Source organism: Heterodontus francisci, chromosome 11 (genome assembly GCF_036365525.1).
Source record: "Heterodontus francisci isolate sHetFra1 chromosome 11, sHetFra1.hap1, whole genome shotgun sequence".
NCBI classification, from domain to species: Eukaryota; Metazoa; Chordata; class Chondrichthyes; order Heterodontiformes; family Heterodontidae; genus Heterodontus; species Heterodontus francisci.
Window position 1 is genome coordinate 28,234,084 of NC_090381.1, and position 25,020 is coordinate 28,259,103.

A 25,020-nucleotide genomic window follows, 5' to 3' on the forward strand; every position below is an offset into this window, starting at 1 on the left:
GAGTAGATGCCAGTGTTGTAGCTGTACTGGAACAGCCTTGCTATCAGCGCGGCAAGTTCTGGAGCACAGGTCTTCAGTACTATTGCCGGAATATTGTCAGGGCCCATAGCCTTTGCAGTATCCAGTGCCTTCAGTCGTTTCTTGATATCACGCGGAGTGAATCGAATTGGCTGAATTCTGGCATCTGTGATGCTGGGGACTTCAGGAGGAGGCCAGTTGGATCATCATCTATGGCACTTCTGGCTGAAGATTGTTGCAAATGCTTCAGCCTTATCTTTCACACTGATGTGCTGGGCTCCCCATCATTGAGGATGGGGATATTTGTGGATCCACCTCCTCCAGTTAGTTGTTTAATTGTCCACCACCATTCACGGCTGGATGTGGCAGGACTGCAGAGCTTAGATCTGATCTGATCTGGATGCAGTAGGTTAGGTATCATTTGCCTGAGGGTGCAGTGCATCTCGGTGCATTAGGTTAGGTGTCACTTGCTTGAGGGTGTAGTGTCTCTGGATGCAGTAGAATAGGTGTCACACGCCTGAGGGTGCAGTGTATCTGGGTGCATTAGGGTAGGTATCACTTGGCTGAGGGTGCAGTGTATCTGGGTGCATTAGAGTAGGTGTCACTCGCCTGAGGGTGCAGTGTATCTGGGTGCATTAGGGTAGGTGCCACTCGGCTGAGGGTGCTGTGTATCTGGATGCATTAGGGTAGCTGTCACTCGCCTGAGGGTGCAGTGTATCTGGGTGCATTAGGGTAGGTGTCACTTGGCTGAGGGTGCAGTGTGTCTGGGGATGGTAGGGTAGGTGTCACTTGGCTGAGGGTGCAGTGTGTCTGGGGATGGTAGGGTAGGTGTCACGAGGAGGAAAATAAATAATTTGTATTTATACAATTGCTTTCACCACTTGGACAACAACAACTTGTACTTATATAGTGCCTTTAATGTAGAAAGACTTTAGTCATTTGCCCTAATATCTGCTTATTTGGCTCAATATCAATTTTGTGCGATAACACTCCTGTGAAGTGCCTTCGGACATTTTACAATGTTAGAGATACCAAATAAGTTCAAGTTGTTATTGTCGAGGTCATCAAAGCCACTAGATAAATGCAAATGCTTTCTTTTCTTCCAGTGACACCTACCCTAATGCACCAAGATACTACGTGTGCTAAGTCCAGTGACACCAAGCTTACTGCAATCAGCTGCACTGCACTTGTGGCTAGAATTTTTATGTTTTCAGAAAGAAAGGAAGTTACAGGGGCAGAGAGATTTAGGAAGGGAATTCCAGAGCTTCGGGCCTTCACAGTTGAAGGCATGGTGTTTAAATTGGGGATAATCAAGAGGGCAGAATTAGAGGAGTGCAGAGATCTCAGAGGGTCGTGGGGTAGGAGGAGATTACAGACATAAGGAGCAGTAAGGCTATGGAGGGATTTGAAAAATAGGATGAGAATTTTAAATTTAAGACATTGTTTAACTTGGAGCCAATGTATGTCAATGAGCACAGGTGTGAAGGGTGAACTGAACTTGGTGCAAGTTCGGACATGGGCAGCAGAGTTTTGGATGACCTCAAGTTCCTCAAATCCTCATTAGGAACCAAAGTGGCAATATGTGTGTGGAGCTGGAGGATGTAGGTGAGGTTTTAAATGGTTACTTTTCATCTGTGTTCACTATGGAGAAGGATAGGTAGGTGTAGAGATCAGGGAGGGGGATTGTGATATACTTGAACAAATTAGCATTGAAAGGGAGGAGGTAGTAGCGGGTTTAGCAAGCTTAAAAATGGATAAATCCCCAGGCCCAGATGAGATGTATCCCAGGCTGTTATGTGAGGCAAGGGAGGAGATAGCAGGGACTCTGACACAAATTTTCAAATCCTCTCTGGCCACAGGAGAGGTACCAGAGGACTGGAGGACAGCGAATGTGGTACCATTATTCAAGAAGGGTAGCGGGGATAACCAGGTAATTACAGGCTGGTGGGTCTAACATCAGTGGTAGGGAAACTATTGGAAAAAATTCTGAGGGACAGGATTAATCTCCACTTGGAGAGGCAGAGATTAATCAAGGATAGTCAGTATGGCTTTGTCAGGGGGAGATCATGTCTAACAAACTTGATTGAATTTTTTGAGGAGGTGACTAGATGTGTCGATGAGGGTAAGGCAGCTGATGTAGTCTACATGGACTTCAGTAAGGCTTTTGATAAGGTCCTGCATGGGAGATTGGTTAAGAAAGTAAGAGCCCATGGGATGCAGGGCAACTTGGCAAACTGAATCCAAAGTTGGCTTAGTGGCAGGAGGCACAGGGTGATGGTCGAGGGCTGTTTTTGCAAGTGGAAGCCTGTGAGCAATGGTGTACCGCAGGGATCGGTGCTGGGACCCTTACTGTCTGTAGTGTACATTAATGATTTAGACGTGACTATAGGAGGTAAGATCAGTAAGTTCGCAGATGACACGAAAATTGGTGGTATCGTAAATAGCGACGAGGAAAGCCTTAGATTACAGGACGATATAGATGGGCTGGTAAGATGGGCAGAGCAGTGGCAAATGGAATTTATTCCTGAGAAGTGTGAGGTGATGCATTTTGGGAGGACTAACAAGGTGAGGGAATATAAAATGGGAGGTAGGACCCTAGGAAGTACAGAGGGTCAGAGGGACCTTGGTTTACTTGTCCATAGATAACTGAAGGCAGCAGCACAGGTAGATAAGGTGATTAGGAAGGCATATGGGATACTTGCCTTTATTAGTCGAAGCATAGAATATAAGAGCAGGGAGGTTATGATGGAGTACTATGTACAGTTCTGTCCGCCACGTTATAGGAAGGATGTGATTGCAATGGAGAAGGTGCAGAGGAGATTCACTAGGATGTTGCCTGGGCTGGAGCATTTCAGCTATGAAGAGAGACTGGATAGGCTAGGGTTGTTTTCCTTAGAGCAGAGAAGGCTGAGGGGGGACCTGATTGAGGTATACAAAATTATGAAGGGCATAGATACGATAGATAGGAAGAAAGTTTTTCCCTTAGCAGAGGTGTCAATAACCAGGGGGCATAGACTTAAGAGTTAACGTTTCGGGTCAGTGACCCTTCATCAGAACTGTTCCGTTGAAGGGTCACTGACCCGAAACGTTAACTCTGCTTCTCTTTCCACAGATGCTGCCAGACCTGCTGAGTGGTTCTAGCATTTCTTGTTTTTATTTCAGATTTCCAGCATCTGCAGTATTTTGCTTTTATTATATTGGCATAGATTTAAGGTAAGGGGCAGGAGATTTAGAGGGGATTTGAGGAAAAATCTTTTTACCCAGAGGGCGGTTGGCATCTGGACCAAATGGCCTGAAGGGTGGTAGAGGTAGGAACCCTCACAACATTTAAGAAGTATTTAGATGAGCACTTGAAACGCCATAGCATACAAGGCTCTGGGCCAAGTGCTGGAAAATGGGATTAGAATAGATAGGTGCTTGATGGCTGGCACGGACATGAGGGGCCAAAGGGCCTGTTTCTGTGCTGTATAACTCTATGACTCTGTGACTCAATAATGGCTAGGAGTGCATTGGAATAATCAAGTCTAGAGGTAACAAAGGCATAGATGAGGTTTTCAGCAGCAGATGAGCTGAGCAGGGGCGAAGTCAGGTGATGTTACGGAGGTGGAAATAGGTGGTTTTAATGTTGGCATGAATATGTGGTTGGAAGCTCATCTCAGGGTCAAATATGACACCAAGGTTGCAAACATTCTGGTTCAGCCTCAAACAGTTGCCTGGGAGAGGAATGGAGTTGGTAGCTAGGGAACGGAGCTTGAAGTGGAGACCAAAGACAATGGCTTCAGTCTTCCCAATATTCACTTGGAGGAAACTTCTGCTCATCCAGTACTAGATGTTAGACAAGCAGTCTGACAATTTACAGACAGTGGAGGAGTCAACAGAGGTTGTGGTGAGGTAGAGCTGTCAGTGTATAGGTGGAAACTGATGCTGTGTTTCTAAATGATATTACTGAGGACAGCATGTAGATGAGAAATAGGAGGCAGCCAAGTATAGATCCATGGGGAACACCAGAGCTGACTGAGGAAATAGGAAGAGAAGCTATTGATGGAGATTCTCTTGCTGTGATTAGATAGATAAGAATGGAACCAGACAAGTGCAAACTCACCCAGCTGGATGACAGAGGAGAGGCATTGGAGGAGGATGGTGTGGTCATCATATAAAAGGTTGCAGACAGGACAAGTAAGATGAGGAGAGATAGTTTACCTTTGTCACAGTTACATAAGATGTCATTGGTGACTTTGATAAGAACCATATCGGTACTGCAGAAGAGGGATTCAAACATAAAGTTTTGGGAAAGATGGGCACAGATCTGGGAGGCGTCAACAAATTCAAAGACTTTGAAGAGAAAAGGGAGGTTGGAGATGGGGTGGTAGTTTGCAAGGATGGAGGGATCAAGGCTTGTTTTTCTTGAGGAGAGGAGTGACGATGGCAGATTTGACGGATAGGGGACAGTACCTTAGGAGACAGAACTGTTGACAATATCAACTCGCAAGGGGACAGGAGGGGAAGGTGAGTGATTTAGTGAGACCAGGGTCAAGTGAGTAGGAGCTGGGTCTCATGGACAAGATGAGTTCAGAGAGGGCATGAGGGGAAGATAGGAGAGAAACTAGAGAAAGATGCGAGTTCAGGACGAGGGTGAGGGAGGGAGGACTTTAGAGGAGGTTTGGCCTGGTGGGCTAGTGGAAGGGAGGGAAGTGGCAGAGGCAGCTGATCGGATGGTCTCAATCTTAATGATAAGGAAGTCCATGATCTCCCCATACTGGTTGTTGGAAATGAGGTTAGAGGAGATGGGAATAGGGGTTTAAGAAGATGGTTTTCTGTCGTGAAAAAGTAGCTGGGGGTTATCTTTATATTCCAGGATGAATCTGGACCAGTGAGCAGATTTAGCAGATGAGAACAGGATCTGATAGTGCTTTACATGATCCAGCCAGATCTGACGATGAATGGCTCAACCAGCTGTCCATCATATCAGTTTACATCTGTGTCCCTTGGAGTTAAGGGAATGGAGATGAGGGCTAGACCTGCGGAATGACCAGGATAAGAGCGAGTAATGATTTTAATGGGGAATGGGGAAATCAAAGGTGGAGATGAAGGTGTGGTTGAGCAGATCAGTAGCTGCAGAAATATCGTGGTAAATGGAGGGCCAAAGGTTAAACATCTGGGATTTTGAAAGTGCAGCTGTAAGTGAATTGAGTAAGAGAGTTTTTCCAGGGGCAAATACAGAAGTAGGGTTGGGAGAGGGAAGCGGCATGTGGGTGCAATGTGATACAAGTGACCAGAGGTGGCCATATCTGTAATAAACATGACAAGAATAGCGAGGCCATGTGAGATGACATGGTCAATAATGTAGTTGTAAATATAGGTTCAGGAGTTTACGTGAAGGGAGCAATTAAGGGAGGCTAGGAGGGCAGTGAACTCAGAGGAGAGAGAGCATGATGAATTGAGTAGAGGTTGAAATCACCAAAGATATGAAGTTTTTTTATTCATTCATGGGATGTGGGCATTGCAGGCTAGAACAGCATTTATTACCTGATTTATTATCTTATTACCTGAATCCACACACACTGACATTAGTCACGAATCTACTATGTTACCTCATCAAAAAACTTTTGAAAAGCCAAATATATTACATTTACTACATTATCCTTGTTACTTTTTCAAAGAATTTAGTAAGGTTGGTCAAGCATGACCTTCCCTTTAGTAAAACGAACTGACTGCCCTTCATTATATTTTCAATTAGTCGAGGTTTTTCTACTACATCTTTGAGTCAAGGTTTCATTATCTTTCCTACCACCGACTTTAAGCGAACTGGTCTATAGTTCCCTGTTCTTGTTCTATCCCCCTTTTTAAATATAGGAATTACATTAGCTGTCTGCCAGTCCTCTGGCACTATTCTCTTTCCCAATTAATTTTTACGTACATGTAATGGTGGCTCTGCCACCTCTTCTCTAACTTCTTTTAATATGTGCAAGTGCAATCCATTTGGACCAGGGGTTTTATCTTCAAGTATGGCTTGTTAATCCATTATCTCTCCTTTCTATCTTAAATGGCTTTATATCATTTATGATCACTTCTTCTAATGTCATGTCCATCTTGTTTGTCTTCCTGATAAATACTGAGGCAAACTATTCAATACTTCTGCCATTTCCCTATTGTTACTGATGAGTTTATCTTGCACATCCCTTTGTGGCCTTATCCCTATCCTGATTTTCCTTTCATAATTTATGTGCCTGTAGAATACTTTATTATTCCTTTCTCTGCTCCTTGATAATCTAATTTAGTAGTTCCTCTTTACCTCCCGAATTGTTTTTTGACTTCTTCCTAAAAACATCAACCTTCAACAAGGTAGATAAGTCCCCAGGGCCTGATGGGATCTACCCCAGAATACTGAGGGAGGCAAGGGAAGAAATTGCTGGGGCCTTGACAGAAATCTTTGCATCCTCATTGGCTACAGGTGAGGTCCCAGAGGACTGGAGAATAGCCAATGTTGTGCCTTTGTTTAAGAAGGATGGCAAGGATAATCCAGGAAATTATAGGCCGGTGAGCTTTACGTCAGTGGTACGGAAACTATTAGAGAGGATTATTCGGGATGGGATTTACTCCCATTTGGAAACAAATGAACTTATTAGCGAGAGACAGCATGGTTTTGTGAAGGGAAGGTTGTGTCTTACTAATTTGATTGAGTTTTTTGAGGAAGTGACGAAGATGATTGATGAAGGAAGGGCAGTGGATGTTATCTATATGGACTTTAGTAAAGCCTTTGTCAAGGTCCCGCATGGCAGACTGGTACAAAAGGTGAAGTCACACGGGATCAGAGGTGAACTGGCAAGATGGATACAGAACTGGCTCGGTCATAGAAGACAGAGGGTAGCAGTAGATGGGTGTTCTTCTGAATGGAGGGATGTGACTAGTGGTGTTCTGCAGGGATCAGTGCTGGGACCTTTGCTGTTTGTAGTATATATAAATGATTTGGAGGAAAATGTTGCTGGTCTGATTCGTAAGTTTGCGGACGACACAAAGGTTCGTGGAGTTGCGGATAATGATGAGGATTGTCAGAGGATACAGCAGGATATAGATCGGTTGGAGACTTGGACGGAGAAATGGCAGATGGAGTTTAATCTGGACAAATGTGAGGTAATGCATTTTGGAAGGTCTAATGCAGGTGGGAGGTATACAGTAAATAGCAAAACCCTGAGGAGTATTGACAGGCAGAGAGATCTGGGCGTACAGGTCCACAGGTCACTGAAAGTGGCAACGCAGGTGGATAAGGTAGTCAAGAAGGCATACGGCATGCTTGCCTTCATCGGTCGGGACATAGAATATAAAAATTGGCAAGTCATGTTGCAGCTGTACAGAACCTTAGTTAGGCTACACATAGAATATTGCATGCAATTCTGGTCGCCACACTACCAGAAGGACGTGGAGGCTTTGGGGAGGGGACAGAAGAGGTTTACCAGGATGTTGCCTGGTCTGGAGGGCATTAGCTATGAGGAGAGGTTGGATAAACTCGGATTGTTTTCACTGGAATGACGGAGGTGGAGGGGCGACATGATAGAGGTTTACAAAGTAATGAGCGGCGTGGACAGAGTGGATAGTCAGAAGCTTTTTCCCAGGGTGGAAGAGTCAGTTACTAGGGGACATAGGTTTAAGGTGCGAGGGGCAAAGTTTAGAGGGGATGTGAGAGGCACGTTTTTTACACAGAGGGTGGTGAGTGCCTGGAACTTGCTGCCATGGGAGGTGGTGGAAGCAGATACGATAGCGACGTTTAAGAGACATCTTGACAAATATATGAATAGGAAGGGAATAGAGGGATATGGGCCCCAGAAGTGCAGAAGGTGTTAGTTTAGGCAGGCATCAAGGTCGGTGCAGGCTTGGAGGGCCGAATGGCCTGTTCCTGTGCTGTACTGTTCTTTGTTCTTTGTTCTTTGTTCCAAAGAGCAGGGTAAATGTTTCTCAGCTGAGGGTGTAGTGCTGCTTGGTGTAGTAAATCGGTGCCACTACGTTGAGTGCAATTGGTTACAGTAGATGGGTGTTATTAGATAGGGCGTAAATTTGTCGAGTGCAATGGGGTAAGTTGCCCTGAGTTAGTATGATACCCTATGTGCTGAATCTGACCTGGTCAAAGACTGTGGAATGCAAAGAGTAAAACTATCCTGGTACCTATTGTTCATACATGGGCAAGCTTATGTATGTGATAATCTGCATGTACATACACAGAGATATATAAAAACAGATACATACAAAAACATATAAACACACAAATAAAATACACACACACATATATAAAATCAGAGTCACATATATAACAACACACACAACCTAGAAGTGATTCCTTAGCAAGAAGAATGGTCTGGTTCTCTCCTTCCAGCTGCTCCTTACGGGTCTCCAGTTGCGAAACGAGCTGCTGAGATACAAACAAGTTGGTCTCCAAAGCTTCCTTATCTGCCCTGAAAAGTAAAACAAAATAAAAATGAAAACTGAGATCAGGGTAATGGATTGGCAAGCAATATCACAGGGTCACCATGAATAGTCAAAAAACACTTTATTTTATTTGTTCGTAGGATGTGGCCGTCGCAGGCTAGGCCAGCATTTGTTGATCATCCCTAATTGCCCTTGAAAAGGTGGTGGTGAGCTGCCTTCTTGAACTGCTGCAGTCCTTGGGGTGTCGGTACACCAACAGTGCTGTTAGGAAGAGAGTTCCAGAATTTTGACCCAGTGACAGTGAAGGAACGGCATTATAGTTCCAAGTCAGCATGGTGTGTGGCTTGAAGGGGAACCTGCAGGTGCTGGGGTTCCCATTCATCTGCTGTCCATGTCCTTCCAGGTGATAGAGGTCGCGGGTTTGGACGGTGCTGTCGAAGGAGCCTTGGTGAGTTCCTGCAATGCATCTTGTACATGGCACACACTGCTGCCACTGTACGTCGGTGGTGGAGGGAGTGAATGTTGAAGTGGTGGATGGGGTGCCGATCAAGCAGGCTGCTTTGTCTTGGATGGTGTTGAGTTCTTGAGTGTTGTTGGAGCTGCACCCATCCAGGCAAGTGCAGAGAATTCCATCAGACTCCTGACGTGTCTTGCAGATGGTGGACAGGCACTGGGGAGACAGGAGATGAGTTCCTCACTGGAGAATTCCCAGCCTCTGACTTGCTCTTGCAGCCACAGTATTTATGTGACTGGCCCAGTTCAGTTTCTGGTCAATGGTAACCCCCCAGGATGTTGATAGTGGGGGTTTAGCGATGGTAATGCCATTGAATGTCAGGGGAGATGGTTAGATTCTCTCTTGTTTGAGATGGTCAATGCCTTTCGTTTGTGTGGCACGAATGTTACTTTCCACTTATCAGTCCAAGCCTGTATGTTGTCCAGGTCTTGCTGCATATGGACATGGGCTGCTTCAGTATCTGAGGAGTCACAAATGGTGCTGAACATTATGCAATCATAAGCGAACATCTCTACTTCTGACCTTATGATGGAGGGAAGGTTACTGATGAAGCAGCTGAAGATGGTTGGGCCCAGGACACTACCCTGAGGAACTCCTGCACTGATGTCCTGGGACTGAGATAATTGACCTCCAACATCCACAACCATTTTCCTTTGTGCTCGGTATGATTTCAACCAGCAGAGAACTTTCCCCCTGATTCCCATTGACTCCAGTTTTGCTAGAGCTCCCTGATGCCCTGCTCGGTCAAATGCTGCATTGATGTCAAGGGCAGTCACTCTCACCTCACCTCTGGAGCTCAGCTCTTTTGCCCATGTTTGGACCAAGGCTGTTATGAAGTCAGGAGCTGAGCAGTCCCGGCGGAACCCAAATTGAGCATCAGTGAGCAGGTTATTTCTGAACAAGTGCTGCTTGATAGCACTATCGGTGAACTCTTCCATCACATGTCAGAACGAGAAATGAAACAGCACTCTAAACTGATCCATGGAGATGGGCTTTCAATTTGATCACCATGATTTGCAACCGCATATCCATGCCTTCACTAAAACCGCCTATTTTCACCTCCATTACATTGCCTGACTTCGCCCCTGCTTCAGCTCGTCTTTTCATCCATGCCTTTGTCACCTCTAGAATTTTCCAGTGCACTCCTGGCCGGTCTCCCACATTCTACTCTCTTGAGGTCATTCAAAATTCTGCTGCCCATGTCTGCGTTATCTAGGCAGCAATGACCTGAAATACAACACATGGCATCACTTCTTCATTGCCACCTCATTTAAATGCCTCTAATAATGGGGTCCACCCGAACAGGCTTGTACTCAATCTGAATTCACCCACTGGAATACTGTTGGAAAATTGAATGGCATTGACAAAAGAATCTTCCCTCATATGCCTCACAGTTCAATCAGCCAGAGACAAATGTTATATTGAACATCTGATGTCAATGCAACAGACAGCAATTTTATTGGACATTCACCACAAATGAAAAGTTAAATACAGCATACAGAATCGCCTACTTGCTGCTGTTCAATATTCAGTGTATTCACACCTAATCTGTACTAATGCTTTGTCTTTCAACACACCATTAACATATTGTTTGCCTTTGCTCCGTGACCTTTTGGTCAGCTATGTGGCCTGGTCCAATCTGCACCTTCTCCTTTGTTATCTCTTGCCCCACCCCCACCTCACTTGTTTATAATCTGTGACTTTTCTAATATTTGTCAGTTCCGAAGAAGGGTCACTGACCCGAAACGTTAACTCTGCTTCTCTTTCCACAGATGCTGCCAGACCTGCTGAGTGACTCCAGCATTTCTTGTTTTTGTTACAGAATCGCCTACCTGAGAGCAGCTACCTCCTCAGACAGGGCCCTGCTCTCCTTCTCAGCAGACGTTAGCTGCACCACCAGGCTGGCCTTCTCCTTCATCAGTTCCTCCTTCTCCTTGCTGGCTCGGAGTAGTCCCTCGCTCTGAAGCTCCGCGTCCCGCTGTGCCTGGACCAACCGCTCATTCAGAGATTGCTTCTGCCGGTTCACCTGCTCAGGACAGAGTATTTAAGATAAATAGCAGGGACAGCCAGAAAGAGGCAAAAGGGCAGTTAGCCTCCAAAGGGGAAAAGACAGGTTAGCAGTTAGAATCGGAGCTAGCAGTGGAACTGATGAGAGTTCATCACTGATAGACCAACATGTCTTCAGAAGCTTCAGAAGCTGTGAATTTACAGTATTTTCCATTTTTGGTCAGATGTCCAAAGTTTCATTTTTACCTCAATAAAGGTGATTGGTTAATAAATTAAAAGGAGAGGCCATCTGAATTTATAGTTGCCTTTGAGTTCAACCCTCACCCCCTGAATCTCCTATGCCCTTAACAAAATGTCCATTTCGATAGCGCCTTTAACATAGTGAAATGTCTCGAGGCACTTCACACGAGCATTATCAAACCAAATTTGACACCAAGCCACATAAGGGGATATTAGGGGAGTGTTTACTTACCTGAACCGCAGGAAGAAGGTTGGCCAGAAAATTGTGAGGAACCCACAACTCAGGATTCCCCGACTACCTATAGAATTTCAACTCAGGGTGGGGGAGGCGGGGGAGCGCAATTCAGAGGCTGATACAGGGGCATCGGAGGCCTGGGGAAGGGGACTGGAGGCCAGGGGGAGATCGGAGGCCTTGAGGTGAGGGGGGTTCGGGGCTCTAATCATCTGTGGGGAGATCGGAGGCCTCAGGGGCAAATTTGTTGTGCGGGGTGTTGTGGGGAGGGGAGCGGTGCCCAATTGTGGAGGCTACTCAGGCAGGCACCTGGATCCAGGAGGTGGGTGTGAAGGCATTTACCTCCTGAGTCCACCATGTCCTTGCCTGGAGGACGCTGCTGAGTTTTACGAAACTCGGGAAACCCAGCCGACAGCAGTTAAAGTCAAAAACCTGAACAATGCAGCCTCATTATCATATTTAAAGTTCTAACCTGCCTCCTTGGAGTGGGTTCATTGCTCGCCCACTTTCTGGCCTCAGTTAAAGTCAGAAATAGGCAGGTTGGAGGCGGACCTGTGTCAGGAAACCAATTTCTCCGATTTTAGAAATCTAGCACTAGGGACCATATAGTTAATTGTAACTTAATTTAGTAAGGATTTAATAAGTATTTAATTATTTATTTTAAATTAATTTATTAATTAGTGCTAGCAATCTCAGTTAGAGGGGTAAAGTGCTTCACCTGTGAGATGTGGGAGGTCCGTGACACTTCCAGCGTTCCGGACGACTACATCTGCAGGAAGTGTACCCAGTTGCAGCTCCTCACAGACCGCATGGATCGGTTGGAGCAGCAACTGGATGCACTTAGGAGCATGCAGGTGGCAGAAAGCGTCATAGACAGGAGTTTTAGAGAAGTGGTTACACCCAAGGTGCAGGCAGATAGATGGGTGACCGCTAGAAGGGGCAGGCAGTCAGTGCAGGAATCCCCTGTGGCTATTCCCCTCTCTAACAAGTGTACCGTTTTGGATACTGTTGGGAGGAGATGGCCTATCAGGGAAAAACAACAGCAGCAGCCAGAGCAGTGGCACCACGGCTGGCACTGTTGTTCAGCAGGGAGGGACAAAGCTCAGAAGAGCAATAGTTAAAGGGGACTCTATAGTCAGGGGCACAGATAGGCGCTTCTGTGGATGTGAAAGAGACTCCAGGATGGTATGTTGCCTCCCTGGTGCCAGGTTCAAGGATATCTCTGAACAGACAGGGGGCATTCTGAAGGGGGAGGGTGAGCAGCCAGAGGTTGTGGTAGACATTGGTACTAACGACATAGGCAGGAAGAGTGACGAGGTCCTGCAGGGGCGGTTCAGGGAGTTAGGTAGAAAGTTAAAAAACAGGACCTCTCGGGTTGTAATCTTGGGATTACTCCCTGTGCCACGTGACAGTGAGGCTAGAAATAGGAAGATAGTGCAGCTAAACACGTGGCTGAACAGCTGGTGTAGGAGGAAGGCTTTCAGATATCTGGATCATTAGGATCTCTTCCGGGACAGGTGGGACCTGTACAAGAAGGACGGGTTGCATCTAAACTGGAGGGGCACAAATATCCTGGCTGCGAGGTTTGCTAGCATTACTCGGGAGGGTTTAAACTAGTGTGGCGGGGGGGTGGAACCAGAGCAGTAGGTCAGCAGGTGAAATAACTGAGGGGGATCTAGTAAATAAGGCCAGTAAGACTAAAAGGAAGAGCAGGCAGGGAGATGTTGCTGAGCACAGCGGGACTGGTGGTCTGAAGTGCATTTGTTTCAATGCGAGAAGTATAACAGGAAAGGCAGATGAACTTAGAGCTTGGATTAGTACTTGGAACTATGTGTTATTGCTATGACAGAGATTTGGTTGAGGGAAGGACAGGATTGGCAGCTAAATGTTCCAGGATTTAGAAGCTTCAGGCGGGACAGAGGAGGATGTAAAAGGGGTGGGGAAGTTGCATTACTGGTTAAGGAGAATATCACAGCTGTACTGCGGGAGGACACCTCAGAGGGATCATGCAGCGAGGCAATATGGGTAGAGCTCAGGAATAGGAAGGGTGCAGTCACGATGTTGGGAGTTTACTACAGGCCTCCCAACAGCCAGCGGGAGGAAGAGGAGCAGATATGTAGACAGATTTTGGAAAGATGTAAAAGCAAAAGGGTTGTAGTGGTGGGTGATTTTAACTTCCCTGATATTGACTGGGACTCACTTAGTGCTAGGGGCTTGGATGGGGCAGAATTTGTAAGGAGCATCCAGGAAGGCTTCCTGAAACAATATGTAGATAGTCCAACTAGGGATGGGGCCATCCTGGACCTGGTATTGGGGAACGAGCCCGGCCAGGTGGTCGAAGTTTCAGTAGGGGAGCATTTCTGGAACAGTGACCATAATTTCATAAGTTTTAAAGTACTTGTGGATAAGGATAAGAGTAGTCCTCGGGTGAAGGTGCTAAATTGGGGGAAGGCTAATTATAACAATATTAGGCAGGAACTGAAGAATTTAGATTGGGGGCGGCTGTTTGAGGGTAAATCAACATCTGACATGTGGGAGTCTTTCAAACGTCAGTTGATTAGAATCCAGGACCAGCATGTTCCTGTGAGGAAGAAGGATACGTTAGGCAAGTTTCGGGAACCTTGGATAACGAGGGATATTGTGAGACTAGTCGAAAAGAAAAAGGAAGCATTTGTAAGGGCTAGAAGGCTGGGAACAGATGAAGCTCATGAGGAATGTAAAGAAAGTAGGAAGGAACTTAAGCAAGGAGTCAGGAGGGCTAAAAGGGATCATGAAAAGTCATTGGCAAACAGGATTAAGGAGAATCCCAAGGCTTTTCATACGTATATAAAGAGCAAGAGGGTAGCCAGGGAAAGGGTTGGCCCACCCAAGGACAGAGGAGGGAATCTATGTGTGGAGCCAGAGGAAATGGGCGAGGTACTAAATGAGTACTTTGCATCAGTATTCACCAAAGAGAAGGACTTGGTGGATGATGAGCCTAGGGAAGGGAGTGTAGATAGTCCGGGTCATGTCATTATCAAAAAGGAGGAGGTGTTCGGAGTCTTGAAAAACATTAAGGTAGATAAGTCCCCAGGGCCTGATGGGATCTACCCCAGAATACTGAGGGAGGCAAGGGAGGAAATTGCTGGGACCTTGACAGAAATCTTTGTATCCTCATTGGCTGCAGGTGAGGTCCCAGAGGACTGGAGAATAGCCAATGTTATTCCTTTGTTTAAGAAGGGTAGCAAGGATAATCCAGGAAATTACAGGCTTACATCAGTGGTAGGGAAATTATTGGAGAGGATTCTTCGGGACAGGATTTACTCCCATTTGGAAACAAATGAACTTATTAGTGAGAGGCAGCATGGTTTTGTGAAGGGGAGGTCATGTCCCACTAACTTGATTGAGTTTTTTGAGGAAGTGATGAAGATGATTGATGAAGGAAGGGCAGTGGATGTTGTCTACATGGATGTCAGTAAAGCCTTTGACAAGGTCCCTCATGGCAGATTGGTACAAAAGGTGAAGTCACACGGGATCAGAGGTGAGCTGGCAAGATGGATACAGAACTGGCTCGGTCATAGAAGACAGAGGGTAGCAGTGGAAGGGTGCTTTTCTGAATGGAGGGATGTGACTAGTGGTGTTCCGCAGGGATCAGTGCTGGGACCTTTGCTGTTTGTAGGAAAATGTAGCTGGTCTGATTCGTAAGTTTGCGGACGACACATAGGTTGGTGGAGTTGTGGATAGTGATGAGGATTGTCAGAGGATACAGCAGGATATAGATCGGTTGCAGACTTGGGCAGAGAAACGGCAGATGGAGTTTAATCCGGACAAATGTGAGGTAATGCATTTTGGAAGATCTAATACAGGTGGGAAGTATACAGTAAATGGCAGAACTCTTAGGAGTATTGACAGGCAGAGAGATCTGGACGTACAGGTCCACAGGTCGCTGAAAGTGGCAACGCAGGTGGATAAGGTAGTCAAGAAGGCATACGGCATGCTTGCTTTCATCGGTCAGGGCATAGAGTATAAAAATTGGCAAGGCATGCTGCAGCTGTACAGAACCTTAGTTAGGTCACACTTGGAATATTGCGTGCAATTCTGGTCACCACACTACCAGAAGGATGTGGAGCCTTTGGAGAGGATACAGAAGAGGTTTACCAGGATGTTGCCTGGTCTGGAGGGCATTAGCTATGAGGAGAGGTTGGATAAACTCGGATTGTTTTCACTGGAATGACAGAGGTTGAGGGGCGACATGATCGAGGTTTACAAAGTAATGAGCGGTATTGACAGAGTGGATAGTCAGCAGCTTTTTCCTCGGGTGGAAGAGTCAGTTACTGGGGAACATAGGTATATGGTGCGAGGGGCAAAGTTCAGAGGGGATGTGCGAGGCAAGTTTTATACACAGAAGGTGGTGAGTGCCTGGAACTTGCTGCCGGGGGAGGTGGTGGAAGCAGATACGAAAGCGACGTTTAAGAGGCATCTTGACAAATACATGAATAGGACGGGAATAGAGGGATACGGACCCCGGAAGTGCAGAAGATTCTATTTTCGACAGGCATCATGATCGGCACAGGCTTGGAGGGCCGAATGGCCTGTTCCTGTGCTGTACTGTTCTTTGTTCTTTAACCACATGCCCCCAACCTGACACAAACCTACTGTTTTTTTAGGTTAAAATCTCTCCCATTAGGACAGGTGACCAAAAGCTTGGTCAAAGGTTTTAAGGAGTGTCTTAAAGAAGGAGAGAATGTCAGAGAGGCCGAGAGGTTTAAGGGGGGAATTCCAGAGCTTCTCGTTTAGATAGTTGAAGGCATGGTTGCCAATGGTAGAGCGATTAAAATCTGGGTTGGCAACAGGCCAAAATTGAAGGAGCAGAGAGATCTCGAAGATTTGTAGGGCTGCAGAATGTTACAGAGGTAGGAAGGAGCAAGGCGGTGGAGGGATTTGAAAACATGGATTTCAATTTTAAAATTGAGTCATTGCCGGACTGAAGGCCAATGTTGGTCAGTGAGCACAGGGATGATGCGCGAATGGAACTTGCTGTGAGCGACGATATGGACAGCAGGATTTTGGATGACCTCAAGTACATGTAGGGTGAAAGATGGGAGGCTGGCCAGGACCACATTGGAAGAGTCAAGTCTAGAGATAACAAAGACATGGATGAAGGTTTCAACATCAGGTCTCCAGCTGTAGGATTATCATTCTTTCTTTGTCATTGGTCAATCTGGCTTTTCAATGGGAAGACCATAAACTTCAATGATGTATACTTGACTCCATAACCCCCTGGTTTTTGAACTGGATATCAAGTTCACATGCACCCCTGACATCAGGCACATGAATCCTCATAGATTGCCTCATCTATTTCAGCGTTGGTGAATTTCTTTTTACAGGTAAATTACCACTTTTTTTAGCACTGTTCCCATTGAGCATTTCCACCATCACCAGCAACCACAACATAAAAGATACGAAACAGATTAACAATGAGAGGTGCCGCTTCTGCACTTTATCATCCAGTTCATGCCCCCATACCTGCCCGAGCTGCTCCTGAAGCTGACTTTTCTCTCGTTGGAGCCTCAGCATTTCATGTTCCAGCTGTTCCCGGCTCTCCTCCACAATCTGCAGAGACTGATCCAGCCCATGTTTCTCCGTGTCCAGCTCCATTTTCTCCTGCTTTACACGGACTAACACATCCTGGATGTTAGCCTTCGCCTTTTCAATCTCTTTCTTCTGTCCTTGCAGGGCTGATCTATCATCTTCCATCTAACAGAGAATGGAAGAATCAAACTGGTATTACTGCCAAGTTTTAAGCCTTATTTGCTCCACTCAACTCCGAACTGGCAGTTTAAATGAAACAAGAACGAGTTTGAAGCCAGAGACATATCTTACCGATTCCAAAAGGATGTGGATAAAGCCACTTTGTCCAAATTTTTTGGGTCAACCCACCCTGTCCTGATTCCCAAACTGAGATCAGAACCATTTGAAATTGAAACAGTTTCTATCAAATATGGCCCTTTGGCCAATATGGTTCAACCTATTTCAGGCAAAGAAACTACTCAAGTCAAGTTGGGATTGATTTTTCCATGTGATACATATCTCATTTTGCAACAATAGATGTAAAGTAACAATTTGACTCTCCCTCCCCTGGCTCTTGGGCTTCTCCTCACCCTGAGCTGGGGTTTTATTGAAGGAGTTAATATTGAGGTGTGGATTTACTGAGGGGGTTTAATGTTGAGACGGGGAGGGATCTATAGAGGGGGTTTAATATTGAGGTTGACCATTCAGAATAACAACAATTGGTGCCCTAAAGCCAGTTGCTTCAGGTAGATGGATCTTGTTTGCTGTGGTTGACAATTCATCTAGGAGAGGGAAAACTCTGATTTTAAACTTACCCATGACTCTGGGTGGGGCTCTTTCAGCAGAGGTTAGGAGAAGGAAACTCCGATGTAAAGCCTACAGCTTTGTGGTTGCCATGGTTGTCTCAGCCCGCTGAGCCACTGCGGAGGAATCCTTAACTTAAAGAGTGAGATCAGTCAGCGCAAACTCACTTTAAACCAACCAAGCGCAGGCAGGATGACTAAGGCCTACAGCGATGGGGGAGAAGCAATAACTGCAGGAGCACGACGGCACTGGCAGCCGCAGCCTCAATCCTGCATGTAGACAGCTCAGAAGTATAGGTCATCTGACTGTTGACCTGGAGACATCATCATCATTCGGCAGCACTCTGAGCGACCAAGCAGCCTTTTTTAGGAATAGCACTGCTCGCTCCAAATGGAGACAGGTGTAGAAAAGGCGATCCAAACATTGCTTGTCTCAAATAAAAGCAAAATACTGCGGATGCTGGAAATCTGAAATAAAAACAGAAAGTGCTGGAAAAACTCAGCAGGTCTGCCGGGACAGTCCTGTTTATGGATTTCTCAATTTCTCTGTCCCCCTCACTCACTGTAACCTGTCCCCCTCTGAACTTGCCGCATTCCGTATTCTCATGTCTAACCCCGACATTGTCATCAAACCTGCAGACAAGAGTGGTGCTGTTGTTATATGGCGTACCGACCTCTACCTTGCAGAGGCTCAGCGCCAACTCTCAGACACTTCTTCCGACTTCCCCCGGACCCCACCACCAAACATCAAGCGACTGTCCACAGGACTGTCACTGACCTCATCTCCTCTCGAGATCTTCCCTCTGCAGCTTCCAACCTCATAGTCCTGCAACCCCAGACAGCCCGCTTCTACCTCCTTCCAAAAATCCCACAAACGGGACTGTCCCGGCAGACCCATTGTTTCAGCCTGTTCCTGCCCCACTGAACTTATTTCTTCCTATCTTGTCTCTATCTTTTCTCCGCTGGTCCAGTCTCTTCCCACCTACATCTGTGACTCTTCTGATGCCCTACGTCATTTTGACAATTTCCAGTTACCTGGCACCAACTGCCTCCTCTTCACTATGGACATCCAATCTCTCTACACCTCCATCCCCCACCAGGACTGTCTGAGGGCTCACTGCTTCTTCCTTGAACAGAGGCCCAACCAGTCCCCATTCACCGCCACCCTCCTCTGACTGGCTGAATTTGTTCTCACATTGAACAACTTCTCCTTCAACTCCACTCACTTCCTTCAAGTAAAAGGTGTTGCTATGGGTACCCCCACAAGGGCCCTAGTTATGTCTGTCTTTTTTGGGATATGTTGAACATTCCTTGTTCCAGTCCTACTCAGGCCCCCTCCCCCAACTCTTTTCCCAGTACATTGATGACTGTATCGGTGCCGTTTCCTGCTCCCACCCCGAAGAGGAAAACTTTATCAACTTTGCTTCTAATTTCCACCCTTCTCTCACCTTTACATGGTCCATCTCCGACACTTTCCTTCCCTTCCTCGACTTCTCTGTCTCCATCTCTGGGGATAGACTGTCTACTAATATTCGTTATAAGCCCACCGACTCCATCAGCTACCTCGACTACATTTCTTCACACCCTAACTCATGTAAGGACTCCATTCCATTCTCCCAGTTTCTCCGTCTCCGACGCATCTGCTCTGATGATGCTACCTTCCATGACAGCGCTTCTGATATGTCTTCCTTTTTCCTTAACCGACGATTCCCCCCTACTGTGGTTGACAGGGCCCTCAACCGTGTCCTGCCCATTTCCTGCACCTCTACCCTCACCCCTTCACCTCCCACCCAGAACCATGACAGGGTTCCCCTTGTCCTCATTTTCCACCCCATCAGCCTCCATATTCAAAGGATCATCCTCCACCATTTCCGCCACCTCCAGTGTGATGCCACTACCAAAGGCATCTTTCCCTCCCTTCCCTTGTCAGCATTCCGAAAGGATCATTCCCTCCGTAACACCCTGGTCCACTCCTCCATTACACCCACCACCTCATCCCCTTCCCACGGCACCTTCCCCTGCAAGTGCAGGAGGTGTAATACCTGCCCATTTACCTGCTCTCTCCTCACTATCCCAGGCCCTAAACACTCCTTTCAGGTGAAGCAGCAATTTACTTGTACTTCTTTCAATGTAGTATACTGTATTCGCTGCTCAAAATGAGGTCTTCTCTACATTGGGGAGACCAAATGTAGATTGGGTGACCGCTTTGCGGAACACCTCCGCTCAGTCCGAAAGCATGACCCCGAGCTTCCGGTTGCTGTCATGCTCACATCTCTGTCCTGGGATTGCTGCAGTGTTCCAGTGAACATCAACACAAGCTTGAGGAACAGCATCTCATTTACTGATTAGGCACGCTACAGCCTGCCGGACTGAACATTGAGTTCAATCATTTCAGAGCATGATGGGCCCCTCATTTTACTTTTATCTTTAGTTATTTTTTCTTTTGTCTTTTCTTTTTTGTGTTTTTTTATTTTAGGTTGTTCAGTTTGTTTCTACTGTGCCTACCCACTGATTTTTTCATGTTTGTGCTTGTGGCTGTTCAGTTTTCAGTCCATTAACACCCTATCTGTACTAATGCTTTGTCTTTCAGCACACCATTAACATATTTTTTGCCTTTGCTCCATGACCTTCTGGTCAGCTATTCAGTGACCTTGTCCTATCTACATCTTCTGTTTTGTTATCTCTTGCCCCACCCCCACTTTACTTGCTTAAAATCTTTTACATTTCTTATATCTGCCAGTTCTGAAGAAGGGTCACTGACCTGAAACATTAACTCTGCTTCTGTCTCCACAGATGCTGCCAGACCTGCTGGGTTTTCCAGCATTTTCTGTTTTTATTGCTCGTCTCAACCTTACCTGGTTGGATTACCTTGGTCAACGGGCATCTGTCAAGCGGCACAAAGGAATGAAGTAACAAAATAGGCCAGAACATTTTGAAATTTGCCTATTGGGATGTTCGTACAATGACTGATGCAGATGACAACAAGCTGATCTGCGCTAGTTGCCAGAGAACTAGCTCAGCTTGACCTTGATATCATGGTACTCAGCAAAGTTTGCTTTGCAAAACAAGGTTCATTGACAGAATACAGCGCAGGCTACATAGTTTATTGGTTAGGGAAAGCCAAGGAGGAATGACGCCTATTCGGTGTCGGCTTTATGATAAAGAATACGATTGCAAGCGAGCTCCACGGCCTTCCCATCGGTCATGCTGATTGTCTCATGTCCCTTCAACTGCCAATTCAACACAACCAGTTTTCCACCATCATCAGCATATATGCCCCCACGCTACAGGCTGATCTTGTTGTAAAAGAAGGATTTTACCACGATCTGCACAACCTTCTTCATAAGACCAATGCCAATGATAGGTTCATCATACTGGGGGATTTTAATGCAAGAGTTGGTCGAATCTAAGAATCCTGGAAAGGCGTGCGGGGTGGGCATGGCATCAGCAATTGCAATGACAATGGTCATTTGCTTCTGAAATTCTGCACTGAGCATAAACTCAGCATCATCAATACTCTGTTCCAGCAGAAGGCCAGATTCGAAACCACCTGGAGACGTCCATGTTCAAAACACTGGCACCTCTTGGATTACATTCAGGTGGCACAGTGGCGTAGTGGTTAGCACTGCAGCTTCACAGCTCCAGCGACCCGAGTTCGATTCTGGGTACTGCCTGTGCAGAGTTTGCAAGTTCTCCTTGTGACCACATGGGTTTTTGCCGGGTGCTCCGGTTTCCTCCCACAGCCAAAGACTTGCAGGTTGATAGGTAAATTGGCCATTATAAATTGCCCTTAGTATAGGTAGGGGAAGGTGGGGATGTGATAGGAATATGGGATTAATGTAGGATTAGTATAAATGGGTGGTTGATGGTCGGCACAGACTCGGTGGGCCGAAGGGCCCTGTTTCAGTGCTGTATCAATAAATAAATAAACATTCTAAACTGGAACAAGAAATCAGAGATGTATTCAGACTAGAGTTATGCCCAGTACCGATCACAGACTGGTCTGAGCAAAGGTCACCCTCAAAATTAAGCTACGTACCAAGAGAAAGGGCCCAGAATTGAAGAAACTCCAAGTTCACTGCATAGGTCTGCCAGAGGTTAAAGCAGAACTCGAGAGTAAATTGGAAATTAAGTTCAACTATAGCATGTTCCCAGATGCTGAAACAGACCGGGTGTACAGTGGAAGTTGCTCCAATTGGTTCTTCAGGAAACAACTGTGGAAGTGGTCGATTACTCAGTAAGAAAACGGTCAGATGAAAACGACTCAGGAATCCAAGATTCGCTCCTGTTATATGAAACTTTTTGTGAGACCAGGTGACCAATCTGCAAAAACCGCTTATAGGGAAGCCTGCAGTACCCTACAAACCAAACTTCGCGTCGTTCAAAATGACTGGTGGCAAGCACTGGCGGAGAAGTCACAGAGTTACACACACAGAGGTGACATGAGATCTTTTTGCAAGTCCTTGAAGACCGTTTACAGACCGTTCCATCTGACAAAGGCACCACTGCGATCGTCTGACGGCACAACCCTGCTTACTGACAAAGGGGCCATTGTAATTTGATGGTCAAAGCACTTTTAAAGCCTCTTGGGGATGAAAGGACGAGGCAGGAAGCTTCAATAGCGAGGATATCACAAAGGGAAACAAAGTTTGAGTTAGATGAAAGCCTGGCATGCGAAGAGATCGCAAGTGCTATAACACTATTGATATCCCACAAGGCCTCAGGAATCAACGGTATTCCAGCAGAGGTGTACAAACAGGGAGGAAGCGCATTTCTCAACAAGGTCACAGAGCTGTTTATGGCTTGCTGGGAGAAAGGGACAGTGCCACAGGACCTTCGCAATGCAGTGATTGTCGCCTCTACAGAAACAAGGGGGAAAAGTCAGACTGCTCAAATTACAAAGGGATTACCTTGCTCTCCATTGCAGGAACAATCGTTGAGGAAACCCTAGGTCATGCAGGAGAACTACGGATATGGTCTTTGTACTGCGACAGATCCAAGAAAACTGCAGGGAACAGAACATGGGCCTATATGTTTCCTTCATGGACCTCACAAAGGCCTTCAAAACGGTCAGCTGGGATGGACTGTGGGAAGTACTGTCTAGACTGGGTTGCCCACCTAAGTTCCGGGAGGTACTCTGACAGCTGCATGTAGGACAGAAAGGTCAGGTGAAACTGAATGGAGCACTTTCTGACAGCTTCCCTATTTCCAATGGTGTAAAACAAGGGTGTGTTCTTGCACTGACCCTCTTTTCCATCTTCTTCAGCATTATGCTTCAGGAGGCCAAGAAAGATTTAACAGAAGGTATTTATATCCGCTTCCAAACATATGGCAGTCTTTTCAATCTACCACGACTCTTTGCCCTTACTAAGACCACACAAGGGCACATCTTGGAACTTCTTTTTGCTGATGATTGTGCCCTTGTGGCCCACACACAGGAAGCACGACAGCTCATCGTGAACTGTTTCTCAGAAGCAGCAAAGGCATTCGGCCTTACCATCAGCCTGAAGAAAATAGAAGAGTTGTTCCAGCACCCACCCCATGATAATTACAATCCACCACAGATCAATATCGATGACAAAAATCTCAAAACTTGATCAATTCACATATCTGGGCAGTGTTATTTCAAATGATGCCTCCATCAGCAAAGACATTGATAATCGCTTGTCCAAAGCCTTTTGGTCACCTCTCTAAGTGAGTCTGGAAAAATCACTCCTTGTGCACTTTCATGAAAATCCAGGTGTACAGAGCTGTTGTTGTCACTACCATCTTGTATGGCTCAGAATCATGGGTCCTGTACAGTAAACAAATTAAGCTATTTGAAAGCTTCTATCAATGCTGCTTTTCCTCCATCATGAGTATCAAATAGTGGGAGTACATTCCAAATATTGAAGTCCTTAGAAGAGAAAATTTACCCAGCATTGAGAGCATTTTCTGACAAGGACAGCTGTGCTGGACAGGGCATGTGTCACACATGGAGTTGGGGGGGGACACCAGAATGCCAAAAGCAGTGCTGTCTGGAGAACTGTGCCTCAGGAAGGGAAATCGAGGTGCTCTGCAAAAACATTTCAAGGACCAGCGGAACAAACAGCTCTCCTTGGCTGACATCAAACGATAGGCGAGGGATCAGGAAGCTGCTGACAGGAACAATTGGCGCTCAAAAACCAGAAATGTTATGCACAGGTTTGAGTCCTTAAGATGCATAGCTGTTTGCGAGAAACGTTGAACATGGAAGAAAGCTGCTGCTGCCTGGGCTCCTCCAGTTCAAGAATTCCTGTGCTCCAAATGCTCAAGAGTCTGCAGATCTAGAATTGAACTGTTTAGCCACCAATGAGCCTGCCTGCGCCCATAGAGCTGAATCTTCCCTTGATTTTGTTACGACTGAGGCGGGAGGAGTGCACTGTTTATTCCAGTCCCAGTTCTCCACAGGTCACAGCATATATTTAAATATTCTCACTTCCCGATATGGTCAATCATATACTCTATTTTTCCCAGAATAAAACACACCAACCAGGTTTCTTTAATAAACAACAAAATTATCAGTTTATTATAAAACAAGTCTTAACCAGTAATGAAACAAAGCATAAACACACAGATTGAAGTATAAAAGTTCCTATTTTACCTTACACACACACCAGTTAGCTCTGTTACAAAAAAAAGTCAAAAAAAGCACTTATCCTGAATACTTGCTCATTCTTAAAGAAAAATGAGAAGATATGGAAAGATGTCCTCTGATCTGGTTTGGCGTCCCAAATGTGTATAGACAGCTATCACTGGGATCTTCCTTGGCAATGTTGAAGATAGGTTTGGGTAGGCTTTCCAAGAAATGCAGCAACAGAGGCTTCCAATATGCCTTACAGCAGAAATGCAGTAACAGGGGTTTCAGACAGGTCTTACAGTAGAAATGCAGCAACAGGGGTTTCAGACAGGCCTTACAGCAGAGATGCAGCAACAGGGGTTTTAGTTCCCACACATTCAATATGCAGAGTTTCTTCAGATATAGGAGGAAAGAGGAGACTGACACATGGGACCCGCAGGGTTTATTTCAAAGGGACAGAAAAAGATGAGCTGGGTTTCCTTGGCAGGCAAAAACCCAACTGTCATTTTTAATAATTCAAAGTGAAACCAAAAACATTCCAGAAGTCAAGCCTTCTGACCTCTATAAATCTTGACCTGTCACTTCTCTGTAAACATCATCTCCAAGTCAATACAACAAGCTCCCTGCTGGAATTTTATCT

At 46.0% G+C, this 25,020-nt stretch overlaps 1 protein-coding gene across 2 annotated transcripts in view; it reads right to left on the reverse strand.

Annotated features, from left to right (window-relative positions):
- crocc2 (ciliary rootlet coiled-coil, rootletin family member 2) overlaps positions 1-25,020 on the reverse strand; it is a 490,923-nt gene that overhangs the window by 184,832 nt on the left and 281,071 nt on the right. For both annotated transcript variants that reach the window (XM_068041847.1, XM_068041848.1), the window contains 3 exons: positions 16,935-17,165; positions 10,783-10,976; positions 8,335-8,462 (listed from right to left, as the gene is read on the reverse strand). In XM_068041847.1, coding sequence (XP_067897948.1) covers positions 8,335-8,462; positions 10,783-10,976; positions 16,935-17,165 — 553 coding nt within the window. The remainder of the gene's footprint in view (positions 1-8,334; positions 8,463-10,782; positions 10,977-16,934; positions 17,166-25,020) is intronic.